This window comes from Argentina silus, assembly GCF_951799395.1.
Source record: "Argentina silus genome assembly, chromosome: 20".
NCBI lineage: Eukaryota > Metazoa > Chordata > Actinopteri > Argentiniformes > Argentinidae > Argentina > Argentina silus.
The window spans coordinates 7,024,377-7,045,577 of NC_139674.1; the positions used below are offsets into that span (position 1 = coordinate 7,024,377).

Here is a 21,201-nt window from a genome sequence, read left to right on the forward strand (position 1 = left end):
TGAGATGAGTGTAGGGTTAAGCAGCGATGCTGAGTTGGACAAGTAGCCTACAGTTAATAGAATGCTAAAATTGCCAGCCCATCATAGTACAGCAGTGGTAATTGAAACCCAGTATTCATTAGCCAAAAAAACAACAGGATTTGGCCAGTAACACAGAATCCACTTTTTCTTCTAAAACAACCAGGAGGGAAAGTAGTGAAATTGGAGAGTGTATTAGAATAGACCACAAGGTCATTCAAAAGACAATAGCTTACGTAAGTAGTGTGGGCCCAGAGCTTCTATTTCAGGTTTGGGTCCAAAATCTGTGTCCTTAGATGCATTCAATCCTGAGAGCAAAGAGTCCATTAGATCAATTTGGGAGAAAAAAACTTGAGTCTGTTCCCTTCAGAACCCTTGTGTTGAAATAGTAGAGATGCACTGGGAACAGCACAGTGTTCAGACTTGTACTCCTACTGTAAATTCAATGTGTCATTATCAAATTTAACATCAGGAATACGTCTAGACCTCAGAAATGGAGGATAATGTTTTAGTAGCATATTGACTCAATTATATTGTAATACATTTTAATTTGATGATAAATAGGTATAATGATTGGCTGATTTGTTATAGTTTGGTTCATTTTAGTGTTGCCATTGTGGTCCAAACTACTCCAGCATCCCCAGCCTCTTGCATAGCGTTTCCTACGGCCTTTCCTGCACATTTATCTAAACTAATAATTGATCCTATATTAGTCATAGAGCGGGTTGGATGAAATAACAGCTAGGATAGCTGGGGCAGACTCATGCCAGCCCCCTGTTCCACATTTCAAACTGTAATGTCTGCTGAAATCAAGCCAGACGGCCAATTTATCTGTGAAAAGGACTTGATTGTTCCACTATATATTCATTAAAAAGTGCTGACAGCGAATGAGAGCTCTGTCCTGTCACTGCAGCCGTTTGTCCTCCAAAGAGCTGAATACGCAGCTCTCCCCTCAGTGAACCCACACCCGACTCTGTTTGGCTTGGCGGGACATGCCATCCTTTAGGAAGTATCACTTTGTCATTCAGAGTGCGTTCAGTTTCAGACTGGTGAAAAGATCTTCAATCTGAATTATAGGCTGATATACAGCCGACGGTCATCGTCCTTTATGGGATTTGCACATGCTCAGACACACAAGTCAGCTTTGTTAAAATCCAGCACAAGGATCTGAGTCAGTGTGATTTTTCACATGTGTGTCTGATACTATCCCTCATTCCGTTCCATGCATTACAATGAGCTTGTCCTCCGATTTCTACCTCCACCAGCCTCCCTTGCATGGAAGGCATCCTTCATTCCTATTTAGTTAGAACAGTACAGTGTCTACAGTACAGTGGAGGCTGGTGGTGGTAGAAACCGGAGGACGGGCTCATTGTAATGCATGGAATGGAATGAGGAATGGTATCAAACACATTTACACTGAGTTATTACATAATAGGGAGAATGGTGTGTTTATATGATGTATTGATGCTGTACAGTATTTCCTGCACCTCTATCTATCTATCTTTCAGTTTCATCCTGCATTTAATGGATCTTCACAGGTGCCGTTCATTGATTGGTTTTCCATGCAACCGAGCATGGGCACTGCAATCAATGACTGTGCATTTTAAGTACTGTTACCTGTACATCAGTGGAGGCTGGTGGAGATAGAAATCGAAGAACGCGCTCATTGTAATGCATGGAACGGAATGTGATACCATTCCTTATTCCATTCCATACATTACAATGAGCCCGTCCTCTGATTACATTCAACTTTTCAGCTGACTGCTCATGTCAAAGAAGAATTTGATCTTCGTTGTTAGTTGTAGGCAGAATGTTTTGGTTGCCAAGCCAGGAGAGATTGTTTCTGTGATTATTGATATTCAAGTGCATATGATTTGAATGAAATAACTGCCCAGTCATTGTCATAATGTTGACAAGTGGTTTATTCAGCAGGAATGGTGAACAATCTGTCAGTATTTAAACATTTTCTACAGAAGGCAATCAGCACCAGAAATAACAGCGCTTTAATCAAACAGTTTCTTTGATAGTGAACTTTGGAATCCTATGGCAACATTAATTCTATTATTTTCCTATTAAATAGCTTGATATAGTCACATCATGGTTTTCAATTGTATTTTTAAGTATCAGTTGTCCTTCTTATTTGTGAGATTGTATCTTCATCAAAAATGTGTTTTTTTTGGGGCCCAAAGACTCAAAGCTAGAAGATACTGTAACTTAAAAGTGTTATCCTTGTAGCGCCACTCCTTTATGACTCCAAAAATGCCAAGGTTCCTTTGAGTCTGCATACCGACTAAGTCCCACTATAGCTTACCTCCATCCTCAGCTTGGTTTCAGGGGTAACTAACTGGGGTCAGTCAAACCAGCTTATGCCTCAAGGGAGGAATTAACTCTCAGGCAGCAGTAGGATATCTGATACGAATCAGATGGGGACAAAATCAATCAAAGGTTATAGCTCATCAATATCTTGATGATTGAGTGACAACACTGCTGGTTGATTTACAAAGCTGACAACATAAGCAAGTTGAGTGAGGTTGTGTTTTTAATTTAGTAAAGGTCTTTGGTATAATATAACTTTATCTGGTGATATGACACTGGTGGACAATCACTGTTGTAGTTGACTGTAGCTCCAACTCAATCCTTCTTGTCAGAAACAACATGCATCTCGATGGGTGGAAATATGAGGCGTACCCATATATGGGGTGCATTCATGGAAGTCATGGGCCATGTCCTAAAGTTCGCCTGGCAACCTCATACACTGTATGCTCTTCCATGTGAATGTACTGTGCACGATGGATTCCAGATCATAACTACACAACTACAATGAAAGTGATGATTATAACAGTTGTGGGTTGCTGGTGGATGTCAGATGTTATGAATTTCCAGGTTAATTATTATGTTACTTTATGTTAGCAAAAATGAATGGGCCAGATCTTAGCGAAAATACTTTTGCTGATACTTTCTCAAAGATTTGAGTTTGTTTTAGTCCAAATATATCAGCAAGTACAGTAGCAACCCACAATTGTATCAATGAGTATAATACTGTACATACAGCATTATTTTCTTTTTGGGGACCTGTAAGAACAGGATATGATACACTGTGTCACTTATGGACATATGAATATGATTTTACCTCTGGCTTATTCATCAAGAGTCAATGCCTAGCCTTTCTGATCAACGAGGTGCATGTACATACATTTCAGGACAGACAAAAGTATACTATGACTTTTAACACCTTAATATTATTGGAGGATCACAGTTCACAGTACTTTTTGTCAAGTTATTTGGCATAGGGATCTATATTGAGTCATAACAATAATTTAAAAACAGTAGAAAAAATAGCGTTTTGCCTTCTTGGGACCACAACATGATATTTTTTTCCATGCATTCACAGATTTCACACAAATACATTTGCTCGCTTACACTACTACCTTATTGAAATAGCTTACAAATAAAACACTATTAAAATGGTGGCCACAAGGCTGTGCAAAAGGGAAGACCTCCAAGACCTCCAAGCTTTGCCATCTCTCTCTTCTTCTTTTTTTTTTAGCCAACCCTTGCAAGTAACAAACTACAAAATAGCACCATTATACAGTGGATAGGATTTTCTTAATACGGTTTTGCTATATGATACCATCATGTACAATGATAGTAGAAGAATGCATAAGATAACATAAATGGGAGTATTGATTGATTATACACAGACAGAGGAGGCAGTGTCAGAGATGAAACGTACTGTCACTTTAGTAGAATGGGCTAAGTGTCATCCACACGGAGGATTGTGCAAACAGCCATTCCTTTCAAATATCCTGAGGCAATCGCAGGACTTCTCAGAACAGGGGGTTTAATGGCGCCAGTGTGTGTGAGTGTGAACCTTGTTCACAGTAGCAGAGCTCGGATTTACACTATGGTCTGTGTGACGTGTGTGTGTGTGTGTGTGTGTGTGTGTGTGTGTGTGTGTGTGTGTGTGTGTGTGTGTGTGTGTGCATTTTTTGTCTGCAATTAACATGTTCTTGTGTGTCTTATTAGGGTCTTAATATTTAATATAATATTTACTTACAGTATGTGTTTTGAGTATACTTTTGTTTGGATGCTGTTAGAGCAGAAAAACCATGCAGTCCAAGTTGTTACAGAAGAAGCAAAGGTCCCTCCATAAGCTAACGGAATAGAAGGATGCAGGCCAAGTTGAATCAATCATTAATTGTCTTCCTGTAAGTGGCTATATTTTAGAACCCCTCTGTCCTCTGCACTACGCCTCGTCACACTAATAATACACAGACACAGAAAAGTCTTGCCATTGAAATGTAATTAAAATCGAGTACCGTCATCTCTAGGCATCTCTCTGTTTGCAGTATAATGTTGCACTGTCAATTCTACAAGAGGGGTCTTGGAGTATAAGAACAATGTATATTTTCATCAAGATGGATTTCTGGTCATTTTGAGTTTCCTCAAAGCATGTGTGATCAGGTTATTTTTTTTATGGTTGAATATTTTACCTTGTTGTCAATTGAAGTAGATAATAGTATGCATACGTACCCTCAATAAAGCATCTCAACAACGATGGAATTATCTGATGGCCAGAATGAACTTAAGTTGAAAATAATAGTCTCTTATAACATGAGGTGCTTAGATTTAATTGAAACAGTGGTTGTTATATGTGACTAGGGAATTACGCCTCCTACCTCAGGCCCTACCTTACAATACAAAGTATAAACTTTCCTTTTGTGGCCTCAGCCTCTCAGTGTAAGCTTTAAGTCTTCAAAGTTCAGGGGAAGAGGATGGACCATTGGCTCCAATAGACAGACAGGAGACAGACGTCTGTCAGCTGCTCTCCCATTGCCTGTAGCACCGAACGTGTCTGAGAAGGACACCAGGAGCCAGGGGGCGCTATCGCTCACACACAGAGGTATAAGAAGCTCTTGTTCGTGTCTCAGCAGCTAAACTAGTCTGTTACATTGGTTTGACATAGAATTCCTCCCAATATGGAATGGTGCAGTGTATAAAATAATCAGAATACCTCTCTTCTACCCTCAGCACTTGACTCTTGGGTTTCTATCATACATAGAGCTTATTGTACCATTATCCACTTTTTAGTTTTACAGTGAACCATTCCACAGGGGGCACCAGGTAAGGCCACACCCTTCTCTCTTCCCAATACTCCATCTTCCGTTCTGTCTTCTACATTCGGTAGTTTCTGCCTCCTGTGTTACCTCGACTTGAATTCTTCTGATGTACCTCCTGAAACAGAGAGGAAACAGATTTCAGAGAAACACTAGCGTTACGGATTAAGAGAGTTGGAAAACAGCTTTGGGTCAGAAACCTGCGTCTGTGCCTAGAACAACACAGCTGTACAATGAATGGGTGATGATTCATAAAAGCTTTTTTTTTTCCTCATGTAAAATAGGCACAAACAGTATCCTCCCAAACTGGAACAGAAAGAATGATACGTCAATAATAATCTGTACCACAACGCACCAGAACTGTATTGACAAGAAGCCACTGCATAGAGGAAAGTGTGATTACACCTATGCCTCATCCCTGGACCCTGCATGCACCAATCTGTTACGACCAGTGGCAAGAATTTCAGCACATGATGTACAATATGAAAGTGGAATATGTCCGGGGAGAGAGTGCCCAAGGGTTTACCACAGAAACCACTTAGTCCCCTCTCTCACTAATGGCTTTCTTTTTTGAGAAGAGAGCCGTAAAAAAGCCAAGTCAAATCTTAAAAGGATGACACTGGCACACAAATGGGAAACCAGGGAAAATGAAAAAGTGTCTACATCTGGCAGTGTTCTCTTTCTTTTGGTTCCCTTGCTTTTGTTTTAAAGTCTAGAACACACTGGTTTTGGTAATAGAGTGCCTCTTTGTTGTACTGGGCTTGACAACTGACAGCTCGTATTTCTTTCCCTCTCACAAAGAAGTCAAGACTTTGATGACTCAGCAGATGGCTACTCTATAATAATGCTTGCATGGAGTCATTGATTTTGTATATCTGACATGCAAATAATGAATACACACTGTGTATATCAGTAGAGGCTGGTGGAGGTAGAAATCGGAGGACGGGCTCATTGTAATGCACACGTGTTTGAAACCATTCCCTATTCCGTTCCATTGAGCAATGAGCCCGTCCTCCGATTTCTACCTCCACCAGCCTCCCCTGGTGTATACCATATATGGCAATGATCCAAGCATGCATCATCTTTGATGGGACCAATCAAAGCATGCTGCAGCCTACTTCACAAAGTCCCATCACTGCAGTGGGGGAGTGACATACCTTGCAGGATGGGTGACTATGCCCAGATAAAGGTTTCTGTGGGGAAAATAAAGCGTTTTAGGTATAATGGCTTTGCTATCCATTGTGACTGATGATCTACTGTCCACAATGGAAGAATAAGCTACTATTTGAGGGGTGAATATGAGAATGAAGTCAGTTATTGGTGCTTTTCCCCTTCCTCAGGGAGAGTACAGTATATGCAGCCTTTCACATGAAACAGTTATTTTGAATACATGCTCTGAGGAAAACCAAGACAAGCAAAATACCAAAGCAATCATATGAATTGGGTGCCCCACAAGATTAAACACTACTGTACAATCTGCTATGTTACTGTCCACTCTGTCACCCTGATGTCAACTGTGTAACCTCTTTTTTATTTTTTTTTGGTGTATCTGTTTGGGGCTGTGCTCACCTTCTTGGTTTTAGTCTTGTCTGGGTGCTGTGCTGTCCTACGCTCTGTGCTTCTGTCCACTTTGTGCCCTGCAGTACTAACCTTAGGTGTTCTTGGCATGTCTGTGTGGCGCTGCGCCCGCACAGAGCGAGCTGCCTTGCCAGACTTGACAGGTGCACAGTACATCTCGAGCCGCCGCAGCTCACAACTCTGGAAGCAGCACTCGTCCACAATGCCACGGTTATGTGACCGCCGTGAACTGGGGCCATAGCCTGTCGGTTTACCTGAGGAAGAGAAGAACACAAGAAGAGTTTGTGTTATTACCTATTAACTTATTAACCAAAGCCAGGACAACCTTGTATTGCTCTGTGGTTCATGCAGGAAGCGAAAAAAAGATACTTGTTAATGACTCTCCGTGTTTAAACCCTCCATGTTACAAAATAATTCAGATGTATCTGCATGTTGATAAAGGTTACAGGAGAGTTAGTGCCATTGGTACGTTATGCTAAGTCAGCCACAGGTGCTCTGAAGAAAGTCAATGGGATCACATACATAAGCAGATGATTGATTAAGACCAACATCTATAGAGCAGGTTTTTCCTCCAAGGCATTTTATCTGTGAGCAGTTTATTTTATTACTAAAATAAAAAAAAGAAAAGCTCTAATGTTGTGGCTTGCAGCCAAGCTTTAGGCCCTGTACTGTAATAGCTGAATGCTAACGGCCAGGTCGTGGGCCTGATTATTCGGATATATAGACAGCATTAATGACATGGATTTCTTCGGTGTACAATTTACAGGGTATCACATTGCACTGTGTGGACCTTATTTGGCAGCTCTTCCCCAGTAAAAGGAGGTCACAGTCACCTAAATGTTGAGAATATCACATTCAGCCTGGTGAAAAACCCTCTGGTGGCTGGGCTCCTCTCTTCATTCACATTTTCACCTGGCAATCCAGCAACCCTTTACTGCTGACACTGTCACAGCCCAGTTGAACTCTATCTACAGTTGGAGTGTACAGTTGTAGCTGCCTTGGTGCAAAGGGGGGCTTTCCACTTTGGATTGGGTAAGGTGGATTTGATATTCCTCAAATATTAGGAATATATTGGATAGGTTGAAATTGTGTATAAAAGGTGGCAGCTTGTTGATATCATAGTATAAAGTAAACTATTCACTGGGCATATATATAGAGATATGGGTTCCATTGGAATGATCCCTTAACAGGTGTTCTAGTGTACATTACTTTTGTATTACAACTCTTTCACTAAATCCTTTGATTTTCAGTGATTTAAAGACACACTCCAGCATGGGGTTAGGGTGATCAACTAATCACTGTATGACCTTTCTCATCCACATTAGACAGTAGACCCACAGTTCCCATGACTAGCCACAGAGGGGGTCTTTCAGTAGATGTCATGGAGGTCTGGTTCAACTCAATATTGCTGATATTTCTTTCATGAATTGGAGCACTGGTCACCTGAAGCATTTATGTATATGGAAGGGAACTCCTCTCACACCTGAATGTCAACAGCGTTGGACTCTCATCCTCCAAACCCACCTGCTTTCAGTGGCCTTTAAAAAATATCCCACTCTCTCCATTTACAATTCCCCACTCACCTCGGGCAATATAGCTCTGATAGGCTTTTCCCTGTTACCAAATGAAATAATAATAATTTAATATGGCATTTACAAGGAGGAAATGCCTTTCCCTTTCAGAGTTAATAGCTCTTGGCTCGGAAGCCTGCCAGTGCTGACAAAGTGCATTAACTTCTGCTCTCTGCTTGCCTTATCCTGACAATGTTGTTTTGGAAGGAGAGGAGCTCCAATTCAGAAACAGATGCATCTCTTCACAGCCCTTAACACCCTGGGTAAAGTCACACTACAATAGGATGATGGAGTGAGCTGGGGTGGGAGGGGAAATTATAGCAGGGAAAATTGTGAGATACTGTATGTGGCCATCATGGACACTGAAAGGTGGGCGGGTTTTAAAGGTACGTTGGAGGGTGCTGCAGATACTAATGAGCAACACTGCAAGGTGCTCAGGGGTCCGGCAGAGGCATACCAGTCTGAAGGACATAATCAAGGGGGAATTCCTGCATCGACAGTACTGTACTGTGCCACAAGTTCGAGCCACTTCCTGCAGGTCATTGAGGGCAAACCAGTCAATCATTCCGTTGCAGTGTCCCTATTGAGCTATTGGGTACTCATCTCTTTCTTGTCTCCAATATCACTTACCTAGGACTAATGTTTTAGCCTACAGTTGGCTGACTCATGAAGAGATCAGGGTATGAGGTGTCCACTGATGCATAGTCCAATTAAGCCAGTCTGAGCTCTCTTTTGGATTGTCCTTTAACCACTGGTCTTGATGTCTGACATGAACTTTTGGGAGAGAAACATGATTGTGAGCCCCTAGTCTGTGATTATATAATCAGACAGGTTGTTTGCGAGCCAGGAGTCAACTGTGCATAGCTCTCTGGCCTGTTTTCCAATCCCTTCAAATAAAGCCTTACAAATTAAGATCCGCTATTATTCTCAAAATAACCCGTAACCCTGCTGAACAAACAGCTGGAGAGGAGAGAAAAATCAGCTGGAAGCAGGTTTTAACATGTAGAATAATCAGCTGAAGCAGGTTTTAGAACAGCAGAATAATCAGGTGGAATAGGTTTTGAAGGTTTTAAGTGCCGCATTTCAAGGGATCACCACTGTAATCCCCATAAACAAAGAGTTGCTGTCCGTGAGCTGTCGTAAACAAACAGGGAAAACAACTTTGCTGCCAGGGCCGTCCGGCCCAGTGGTTTGAGACAGCCAGTTTGAGGGGGGATCCGTGGTGAAAGCCATTGTTTTTTAATTTGGCCACAGCCATTCAGGTCAGATTAGTAGACACATCTTTTGTTTGTGTCTGTGCTTGCTCTTAGGCATGCATGACAGATTAGGGTGCATTTTTTTGGTTTTGGTGTTTGTTATGTTGCATACATCTATTGTGGAGTGGGGGGTCATATAATCTGTCCTGTTTAGTATTAGTCTAAGCATTAATACACAAGGGGTGAACCAAATAACAAATTGCTGGTCTACCAAATAACAATTGTTTCCCCTTCTTTACCTGAGGAAGACGCACTTCTAGATAGAATGTCATGATTGACCTCTGGGTACCATTACAGGCCAGGGTTTATATGTTTCATACATGTAAATCACATGTGGGGGTCAAAAACCTTCAGTTCACAGGTTTTCAGTACAAGCCTATCATCGCAATATATCTATTATAGATTTTGATTATTGATTATTGATCCCCCAAGGATGATTGTCTAACAACACATTTCAGTTGTCCCCTTTTGGCACTTCTGATTGGGGGGGGGGGGGGGGGGGTGTCACTGCTCCATCTGGCCACTTGGGTATAGTGCTTTGCTGGATGCAGCACATAGCGTACATTCCTCAAAGGAGCAGCACTGGAAAGAGAAGGCTGGATTCCCCTTCCAGAGTGGCACAGCAAGGATCTGAGTTTTACAGCCTCGCCGTGGTCAATAAAAAACTTTGGATTCTTGGAGCCGGTGCAGCGCACTGCCTGCAGAGTGTCAGGGAGTTTATGGCTGGACGGGGACTACGAAAGCTGCTATAGACCTGGAAACTACCTCTTTATCACTGGTACCACAAAGAGTTTATAGCCAAACTAAATTTCCTTCACATATTCTACTGAGTTTCGTCTTCTTTTGTTACGCAATTAAAAGCCTAGTATTAAAGGACATGGAGGATCTTTCTCCAACAGACACAGTCCCAGGGCATACGATATGCTGAGGAGCCCGGGCATCTCTAAATGATGTGACAATGAATTGGCAAGCTCTGAGAAGATGCAACTGAACATTTTTATCAGAATTATATTGTTTCGGTTTTTGCTCTAATAGAGGCCCATGATCTCTAGGTTATAATGGATATATGAATGCCTAAGACAGTCTTAATAAAGGTCAAGTATGGTCAGCATTTCCGATAGCTCCCCAGGTGTACTTAAAGCCCTGGTGTGGTGACTCCTCCACATTGACAGGACTAAATCTAGAGGCTCCTTGCCTGTCCTTTTCATGAGTTGCCTCTTTGTTCTGCTGAGTAGCAATTCAGAGAGGGTCAAAGATTTTATTTCAGCCCTCATTGGAAAACGACACCTTTTTGCAGTGATGAGGTGGACACAGGAGGCCTTTCTTTAGCGCTGAGTGCCTTCCGCTGTGTGTTCAGGTCCAGTGTAGAACTAGGGAGAAGGAGGAGGGGGGCATCCTGATCATACTGTAATCCTCATAATCCCCTGCTGCTCAGGGACAAGGCCTAGCTCTGTGTGTGTATGTGTGTGTGTGTGTGTGTGTGTGTGTGTGTGTGTGTGTGTGTGTGTGTGTGTGTGTGTGTGTGCGTGTGTGTGTGCGTGTGTGTGTGCGTGTGTGTGTGTGTGTGCGTGTGTGTGTGCGTGTGTGTGTGCGTGTGTGTGTGTGTGTGTGTGTGTGTGTGTGGGAGGATGGGTGTGTGTGTGTGGGAGGATGGGTGTGTGTGTGTGGGAGGATGGGTGTGTGTGTGTGTGTGTGTGTGTGTGTGTGTGCGTGCGTGCGTGCGTGCGTGCGTGCGTGTGTGCGTGCGTGCGTGCGTGCGTGCGTGCGTGCGTGTGTGTGTGTGTGTGTGTATGTGTGTGGCTGATGTGCTATTTACACATTCTACACTCTCACTCTCCAGCTGCTTCAAATATAACAGACACAGGCAAACAAGACTGAGAAAGGAAGTCTCATCAATGGCTGCTTAAAAGTCGCCTCTCCTATTCCTGATTCTTTTCACATGTCGTAGGTAGGGGGTTGGGGTTGGCACAGTTCCTGACACTGTCTTCCAAAGACATCTTAAGAAACCAACATTTTTGAATACATAAACGTGTCTCTCACTGTGAGCTCATAGCTTATTGTGTGACACAAAGGCCAAACCCCAAGCCTGGGAAACAAAGACAATGCATTGGTTTTCCTATGCTTTGTGTAACTGAATATCTATGCCCCCAAACATGGTTTGAAACACTGGCCATGACATATGGCTCTGCATAACTGACAAGCAAAAATGTGCCTGACTAATATTCCCAACATCTACTCTAGAGATTTGGACATAACCTTTTATCATACAGTGGGTAAACAAGATACTAGGAGACTAGTACCATGGAAGCAGTGGAGGCTGGTGGAGGTGGAAATCGGAGGATAGACTCATTGTAATGCATGGAATGGATGCATTGCAATGAGCCTATCCTTAGATTTCTACCTCCACCAGCCTCCCCTGCATATAAGCCATCCCTCATTCCTATTCAGTTGTAATTCCACATATCCCAGTTCACTCAGGAGTGTGGGTGCATCCCTGGGGGTTCACAATTAAACAGCAGGACTACATCCCTGAGTCACTCTAGAATTAACATTATGCAGGGTTAATTTCTGCAGAAAATGGATGTGAGTTACTGGACAAGGGCGGGAAGAGCTGTTTGATGGCTTCCAGAGTATCTGCCCCCACTGATCTGGGGTTTTCTCCGCCCATGTGGAAACATATAGGGTACCCAGACACTGACCAAGACACCCCAACCCCAGACATGATTCATACTATAGAATGTCTATCTACCTCACTCCACTAAACCCAGGATGAGTTTGCCTGCTAAAGCATTACAAAGACAAGTGAAGATTTCTAGGTCAGGCTAATAATTGGAAAAACTGACTACGGTTGTGGATTTTATTTTCAATAAAAAGATTTTTCCACCGAGTAGTATTTCACATTTCTGTCAAGGTAATGAAATCTGAAGTCTTGAAATTCAAGTGCAGTGACTTTACCAGTGACATGGGTAAGGTGGACTGGTGCTCCCTCCGTCTCTCTCACCACAGAAAGCCCAGTGTCCCTGCAACACTGTAACACTCTCTGAGGACACATCATCACTCTGGGGGCTGCCAAGTTCAACACGTGCAGACTGGAGGGGAAGAGTTCAGGGTGGGAGCAGACTAGACCCAGCTGTCACAAACTCCCTGGTGCAAGAGACAACAGACCTCCTGAAATGGATTCTCCAGATATCTCACCTAAAGAGTCACCATTCTACGTGTGGTTCCTTCTGACAGCAGGAGAGAGACATATTTTCCACGGCAAGCACCCTGCTGCACATACCTCATTGTTTTTTCAAGAAAGTATGGAGTGTGCATGAAATGCCCTTCTTTTTTTTTTACTATGACTCAAGAGACTGAGGCATTGATGGATGGACGCTTTGCAGCTCAATGACTGCTCAGTATATTCATACGGCATATGCAGTCAAGACCCAAACGTCTTTGAATAAATTCTCAGAGACACAAGACAGGTCAGTTAAGGTCTATGATTGGCCCAGAGAGTTCGTGATTTGGTTAATTTGCTGCTTTGTCCACCGTTCAATTCATCAATCAGTTCACATTTGAAGATACTGTTATATTTCAATAGATTATGTCAGGTTATGTTAACTCATAAAAAAGACTCCAAATTCATATTAACACTCCAAGAACACATACAACTCTAACACTGTCTCACATCATCAAATCTCTCTGACACCCTCACACCTCATCAAAATCTTTACACATATTGAATATTTCATCAAGTTTTCCAAACGTCATCACTCACAAAGAGTTCTCAACTGGTCAAAAGCAGCATCAACCTCCTACCGCTAAATCATAACAGTGGTATACCACAGTGCATAATTATGCATTTGTCATTTATCTAACACGGAACACCATTATGTAACACATAATGTTATGTTCTTTCTCAGGAAGATTGGCATCCCTCAATACTGTGTTGGCATGTCAGAGATACAAATAGAAAGTGCCCACATTTGTTTCGCCTTGGAGAGGTGCAGTGGAGGCTGGTGGAGGTAGAAATCTGACGATGAGCATGGAATGGAATGGGGAATGGTATCAAACACATGTGTTTGATACCATTCCCCATTCCATTCCATGCATTACAATGAGCCCATCCTCCGATCCCTGGAGAGGTGATACTTGAAAAGAGGGCTTGATACAGTACTTGCATGTGCGGTAGTTTCTTTGGATGCCACTCATGGGTCCTACAACATTTGAAATGCCACTATTCTACAGTACATGAATGCAAACCCTTCTGAGTCCATGGCATGGTTCTAATGGGTACTAGTCCGTGAGAGGGGGATCCGGGTGCATGTCTTTAGGAACACTGGCTGCTGCAGAGTGGGAGAACATAGCACCTTGCCTCAGCTGCTTCATATATCGTATGCTGTTCTGGCCTTTGTGCCTCTAATGGAAAATAGGAGATTTAAGTCTTGGATTCTTAGTGGAGGGTTTTCTTTGGGTAGCTTTCCCTTTTCTGGTGGAAAAAAAAAGTTCACTGCAACATTTTTTTTTTCTCCTCCTCTCTCTTACAGTTAGTCAGCCAAATTCCAATTAAAGCCTTATCCCCATGGGCAACGCAGCGATTCGCCATGAGCATAATATACATGTAGCTGTTTAACATCAATCTACACTTCATTTACTTCTCAGCAACCCCTAGAACCTCACTGCTTCTTCAAGCGTCTGGCACCATTTCATACTGTATATTCCATTAATAAAATCCGTCACAACTAGGAATTAAGACAAATGTACATGCACATCAACTCTCCTCACTGATAAGACTATAGCAGACATGTTTAATAAGAATGAAGAAAGAGACGGAGAGCATGCAGTTAAGGCAAGTTGAGAAATCTGCTCCTTTTTTATTTATGAGGTACGCATTAGCGCTTTGGGAGAGAAGCAGCAATCCTTTATGAATAAATAAAAGGTGCACTTACTGAAATAAAAGCCTCTGTCTCCACACACAAACTGCAGCGTGTCGACCAGCTCCGCCCCACACAGGGTCTCTGGCCCCGCCCCTGTTGCCGCCGGAGTCAGGGTTAGGACGCACAGCAGTAGTGAGAGGGTGTGGGTACAGGAGATACAGCACATCGTACACTGCGTTCAATGGGGAGAAGGAGACAGTTAGACACTGAAAGAAGAATGAAGTAGAGTAACAGTAGCGTAGTGTAATTCATAACATCAGTATCTCTGAACAGCAGTGAATAAACGTCATCATCATTTCAATAATCACTGAAAATATGTAAAACAGTCAGCTCTCCGGTGAAGGAACAGGTGGCAACATGACAGGGAATTGTGACAACAAACGCGATAACAGAGAAATGGCATATGGGTAGATAACCTGCTTATTGTTGTGACCATGTCATTTTACGCACATAGCCTAGACTGTATAGGCCATTTGGCACACTGGGGAAGTGACTGCACGAGCCCTTACCTGGTGCGCGTTCCAGTGAGAAGCAAGCTAAATGCACACCTATGTAAGGCGATGGGCTTGATGCCATGTCTCAGATGATACTGCATAATGCATAATCAAACGTTTTGGATGGCAATCAATAAAGGATATTTCGTATAGCCTAGGGATTGCACGCAGAACTATTCGGGCTGCTCTAGTGCGCAAACCAATCAATGAGACCAGATGTCTTTCAAAGCGTCCATATTCAGAGACAGTGGTTTATCATCTTCGTAAGATAACGCAACGATGCCCTTCCCTGCTTTCAGTCTGAGCACAAAACCAACGGACCATGAGCCAGGGATAGCCTATCCAAATGTGAGATGGAAAACCGCTCACCCGCCAAACCCAGCAGAGGAAGCTAAGCAGGCCAAATTTACATAATAAAGATAATATACACAGGATCCATCTACATCACAACCCTTTACCACATACACCCTATGTCCAAACCTTTTAGAGTTCTTAAGCTCTTCCTTATTTCTAAAGTTTTTCTCATGAGCCAACGATGTGCTGTAATGCAGTGTCAGCAGTATTTACTTTGAAAGTTGAGTAATGTACGCAGCATTAGTGGTTTATAATGATGGAAATTGCACTGACCAGCGCGCACTGCGCAAACGTGTTGAAACTCTTATTGCTGGAAACGCATTCAAACATCCAAGGAGTGTGCTAACTCATGCACACAGGCATACCAGCAGATATAAGTAATTTCAGAAAGTCAAGGAAAGTAAAGATTCTATATAATTAAGATACTATGTGAAATAACTCATACATGCACTCAAATAATAATGAATATAGATCTACCTTCTGACATATTCTCATAAAGGAATGTTGAAACAGTCTATATAAAACGGATTTTACCCTTAAAAAAACCCCGAGCCAAAATCAGCAGCTAATACATTAGTCTTTATTAATTTATGCATTTATCCTGAAAATAAATCAGTTTTTTCCTAGTCAATAAAACTCAATTATTGAATAACCAAGGTGACAATTTGGTGTCAAAGGAAATCAGTTAAGTTACCTTGAAGACATCACATAAATGCCACTGAAAGAAATGACCGCTAGACATCCCCACGGGTCTCCGCACGACAAAGCCCAGCAAAAATGAACTTGTTTGAAGTCATTAAAAACAGCGAGAAAGAGGATGAGATGCAGGCAATGTCACATCTCAATATTCCGACTTTGTTCCATTGCGCAGGCTCGTTTTTGAGAAGTGAGATTTAGCGAACAGGAGACGGATTTAGAGAGAAAATCCCTCACATTTATCTACATTACACAGACATGTTCAACAGGAAACAGCTGGGGCAGCATTTGCCTTCTCCTCGTCCTGAGTTATTCATTAAGGATTTTGGGCACATATTCAAATAACGTCATTTCTTTTTTTTTTCTTAGAATGGGATTGAATTTTGATCTCTTTAAGACTTGGTTAGTAGTTCAAGTCAAGATAGAATTAGATATACCGTGCCACCCGTGCAGATCAGAGCTTGTTAGGTGTAGAAATCTCATGGATGAGTTGTTGCAGCTTGGAAAATAGAATTAATGTTCACGATGCGCTCGTGCGTAAATTAGGTGCCATATCTTGGATTTTCATGGAAATGTGTTCATCATTTACATTGGCTGCCTGTGTTCATTTTCTCTAACTTTAGATTTAGATATGTCATCAATATGACTCAGTGATTATTACTGTATTGCCTACACTATTGCATAGTGTGAAATGTTTAGGTTATTTATTCACATATGCGTATTGCACTGGTATTACACTTGCTTAGATCATACATTTTGGTTTGAATGTGTTTGACAAAAGTGGCACATAACGGATGTTATGTTTATTTTCCATCAAGCATGTCTAAGTACTGTGTCCTAGTCCTGAACTCAACCCAGTGATGTCACTGCACAACACTGCCACTTGATAACTCAACCTATATGGAAAACAGTAACATAATTGATATAATATTAATAGAATTATATCATTATTTTTATTTTCCAAAATATGAAGCTTTACCTTTCTCTCCTATCTGGTGACATTAGGCTCAGTATTTGCTAATAACATGACTTATTGCATTGCATATATGCATTACTCATGGATAGGGAAATCCTCTCTTTTTCCAAGAAGGGCCAGTGTTTTGAAAGAGGCAGTGTTTTGAAAGACCACTGCCTAATTGTGCCAGGGCTTAAGGAGAGTTGAGATCAGCAATGATCCAATCACGAAACAGGAGATCAGTGCTGACGCAATCATAAAGCAGGACATCAGCACATATCCATCTAGCTTGGACAGTGTCATGACATAAACAAGGTCGTATCCACCGACAACTGTGGACACAGTCAGGCGAAGACAACACCTAGAAGCACCAAAGTGGGTCAAAACCCACAAATGTATCCATCTAAACACTTTCCTACATCAAAAGAGGACACTCAAGTTACCTATCCACACACCCAACAGGCTGGACTGATTTGTACATTCACTTAAATTATATTCACAAATTCTGCCATGCAGATGCACGGTTTTGGAAACAGGTTTTGTATTTCCCTTAATCTAACATGTGATGCTGTATATCCGTGTGGTATCTCTTTCCGTTAAATTATCACAACACTAAGGCTTTGGCGGATTACCAGAGTGAGAAATATCAAAGGTTTCATGAACCTCAAGACTCCCAGAAGACTGAGATCACGCCCCAGCCCAAACACCCTCATCTCAAATCCTTTGGTCTCCAGAGGCCCTGCATGGCTTATCTACAGCCTCCTAGCAGATGGGGTACATTGTCAAGCCTGTAAGTGCATAACCCTAGTGGCTCTCTCCCTTCAGGACATTTGACATCATAATCTCAGATGTGCTGACTGGCACAGACAGACAGAGGCAGGATGTACACCACTTCTCCATTACCAGTCCCTGATGGATTGCGTCACAGTCCAGAGCTGGCACATGGAATATACGATGATGTACCAAAGATGAAAGACAAAGCTGCTTTCAAAAACCAGAGGCTGACCTTGTTTAAATCAGGAGATTCTGGTGCCAAACACATAAATATGTCTGTCAATTACTGTGTTTTAACAAGTCAAATGTCTCAGCAATTGTCCTATGAGGTGTTTACAACCAGTTATAAGTTATATCAGTGAATCATCACAAACTGTTACTGCGGTCTGGCAGTAATGATGGAGCTCTTGTCTCTCTGTGTCTGATGCAGTGGATGCAGTAGGCTGACCTTCCCTCTTTCCCCTGCTTTAATATGCAGTATTCAGGGCTGTCCCCCTGCCAGCCTGCTCTATCCTCCCCTCTCTCTTTCTCCCTCTCTCTCCCTCTCTTTCTCCCTCTCTCTCCCTCTCTCTCTCTCTCTCTCTCTCTCTCTCTCTCTCTCTCTCTCTCTATCTCTCTATCTCTCACTCACTCACTCACATTCTGTCTCTCTTTGTCTCTCACTCTCTCTTGCTCTCTCACTCAATCACTCACTCACTCTGTCTCTGTCTCTGTCTCTGTCTCTGTCTCTGTCTCTGTCTCTGTCTCTGTCTCTGTCTCTGTCTGTCTGTGTCTCTCTCTCTCTCTCTCTCTCTCTCTCTCTCTCTCTCTCTCTCTCTCTCTCTCTCTCTCTCTCTCTCTCCACCCCCCCTCTCTCTCTCAGGAGGCGCCTGGCCCAACTCATTGAAGTCATTGACCAGGAAAAGGCTTGTTTTCACTCCCAGGGATTCTGGTGAAGAGGGAAGGAGTGTTGACAGTGTCCTCTGTCTGGCCCACTGTGCCAAACATGCCCACGTTAGGCCACAGAGGTAAAGACAATGGTCCAGAATACAAATGGGTCAGGGAGAAAGAATAGGCATTGGAGAGCAGACTGTGGTTGTTAAGCCAGTGTGAGTGCACTGAACACTGTGCATACAGAGCTCTGAGAGGATGGAGAGGTGTGGGGATCACACAGGGCTGGTACCCAAGGCCGGGGGGAGGGGATACGTGGCTGGGGATGTGTCTGGGCACACAGAGAGGTTCACATGAGGACAAACACTCACTGAGAAGGCCGTTTCATTCCTCCCTCACAGCCTCTATCCTAATTGGAAGAACTATCCTCTTACAGTATATTCCCTTAATTAGTTTGAGCCTTTTCCACTTCAGTGAGTTCTCTGTGCTATATTTCTCTGTGGCTATATATCTTTGTTCAGTAATTTAACCAGAAAAAGCTTTGTTCGCAACAATGAAACGTGGCTTTTTATTGCACGCAGGACATGGACGGGGTCATTTGGGGCTTCAATTTTTTTCTGTTCATAATCTACTCACTCAGTGATGTTTTGTGGTTTTCAATCAAGAAAGAGGGCTGTGGAGCTGATATGTGTGTGTTATCAAAGATATTCTCTGTGCCATACACGTCTTATATGTCTGTTCATATGGAAGAAATAAAGGTGAGTCATGGAGCAGAGCGAGAGAGGGGTGCTTGTTTTGATATTCACCGTTGCCGCAGCAACATGTAGGGGTCAAAATGTTTTTCAGTGAAGTGGGCAGGAAATTCCATGGCGCCTGTTGATAATCAAACCCCAATCTAAATGCTTTTCTATGATAGTTTAACTGTCTGTGTCTGATTGATGACCTTGCTGGATTCCCGTAAAACAAAGTTTCAGAAATAGCTAAGTGTTCTCAGAAGGCATGCAGAATTTATTGTAATAATAGCTTACAAACCAGTGTATCGGGTCATTTTCTCCAGACATGGCCCATGTGAATGTGAAAAAAGCTATTGTTCAACAGAGGATCATAGCTCTAAATTACAATTCTATGATAGTGGCATTACTCTGTAAAAATGCCAACATTCTCTCTATTACAAAACAAAGGGAAGTCCCACTGAGACAAATACAAGTAGATACAGGATTGTGTGTGTGTGTGTGTTTGTGTGTGTGTGTTTGTGTGCAAAACACCATACAAATCATTGAGTGATATAATGCAAGCATGCACAAGTTACTGGGAGGTGGACGGTTCATCAAGTGCACTTGCTAGAGGAAAAACCCTGATAGTTCCAAGACATTTAGGAATACATTCCTTTTTAAAACATGTGTCTAATAACATGTTTATTGCAACCAATTGAAGAATTCTAGATGACAAACACACAAAATGACATGACCCAGTTTCCAACAGGTCAAGGAGGGGACGTCCTATTGTCTTTTGCTTTGTTTAGTAAGGGATATAACAAGATAACATGCTCAAATGGTGGTATTCTGCTACTTCTTTTACCATACTCCATTGGCTACCTGTCCCTCAACGAATTGACTTTCAAATTCTCCTCCTGGCCTACAGCGCCCTACACGGCATCGGACCTGCCTACCTGTCGGATCTACTCTCCCCCTATGAACCTCCATGCACCTACGGTCAATCCACGCCAAACTGCTTCCTGCACAATGGGGGACCGTGTCTTTTCCTCCCACGCACCACGCCTTTGGAACTCTCTTCCTGACAATCTAAGGCCTGCTCAGACTGTTTGGGCTTTTAAAGGCCTTAAGCAAGATTGCTGCTTTTATGATATGGTTATATACATATACATATACAGTATATATATATATATATATATATATATTTTTTTTTTTGTGATCAAATATTTATTGAAATGAATACACGCAGTTTACAACCAAAAGTGTGACTTGTTTTTGAAGTTTCACAATAACAGAAGAAAAAAAAAAAATTAGAAAAAGAAAACACAACATATACAAAATGCATTTTCATAATGTATTAAACAAAACAAAACAAAAAACAAGGAAAAAGAAACCCCAAAAGCCCCACCCCTCCCTCCCTCCCTATTATTATTATTATTATTATTATTATTATTATTATTATTATTATTATTACTATGCCATACACCATAGCCCACTCTCAAAGCCCCCCTAACAAAAAAAAAACCTGTTCATACTGTAATAGAGTACTACTGTAAGGAAAGTCCTGTATGCAGAGTGAATGTGTTTCTATGCTCTATCTGGAAGTGAAATGATCCCAGTAGAAAACTCTGTGTGAACGCTGTATGGGAGGCTCTGACAGAGAAGCTTACTCCTCACAATTGAGGTTATGATAAAGAGAGAGAGAGAGAGAGGAGGGGGGGGGGCAACAATCTGCTGCTCACTGCCTGGCTGAGGGGAGTGGGTGTGGTTCTCCTCTGCCCGCTGGCTGGCGCAGGGTATGTCCAGGGGAGAGGGTTTGCCAGGCCTCAATTATGGGGGAGTCATCCAGGACACACTGAAGCAATTACAGACCCATATAAATCAAT

The 21,201-nt window shown here is 42.3% G+C and overlaps 1 protein-coding gene across 1 annotated transcript; it reads right to left on the bottom strand.

Annotated features, from left to right (window-relative positions):
* Nucleotides 1–5,193: 5,193 nt before the first annotated feature.
* igf1 (insulin-like growth factor 1) lies at nucleotides 5,194–16,057 on the bottom strand (the record flags this gene model as incomplete). The annotated part of the gene is made up of 4 exons (XM_083691769.1): nucleotides 16,002–16,057; nucleotides 14,472–14,631; nucleotides 6,786–6,967; nucleotides 5,194–5,253 (listed from the first exon to the last, which is right to left on the bottom strand). Exons 1-4 carry the CDS (start codon nucleotides 16,047–16,049, stop codon nucleotides 5,194–5,196), a joined length of 450 nt encoding a protein of 149 aa, XP_083547895.1. The 5' UTR covers nucleotides 16,050–16,057.
* Nucleotides 16,058–21,201: the final 5,144 nt, after the last annotated feature.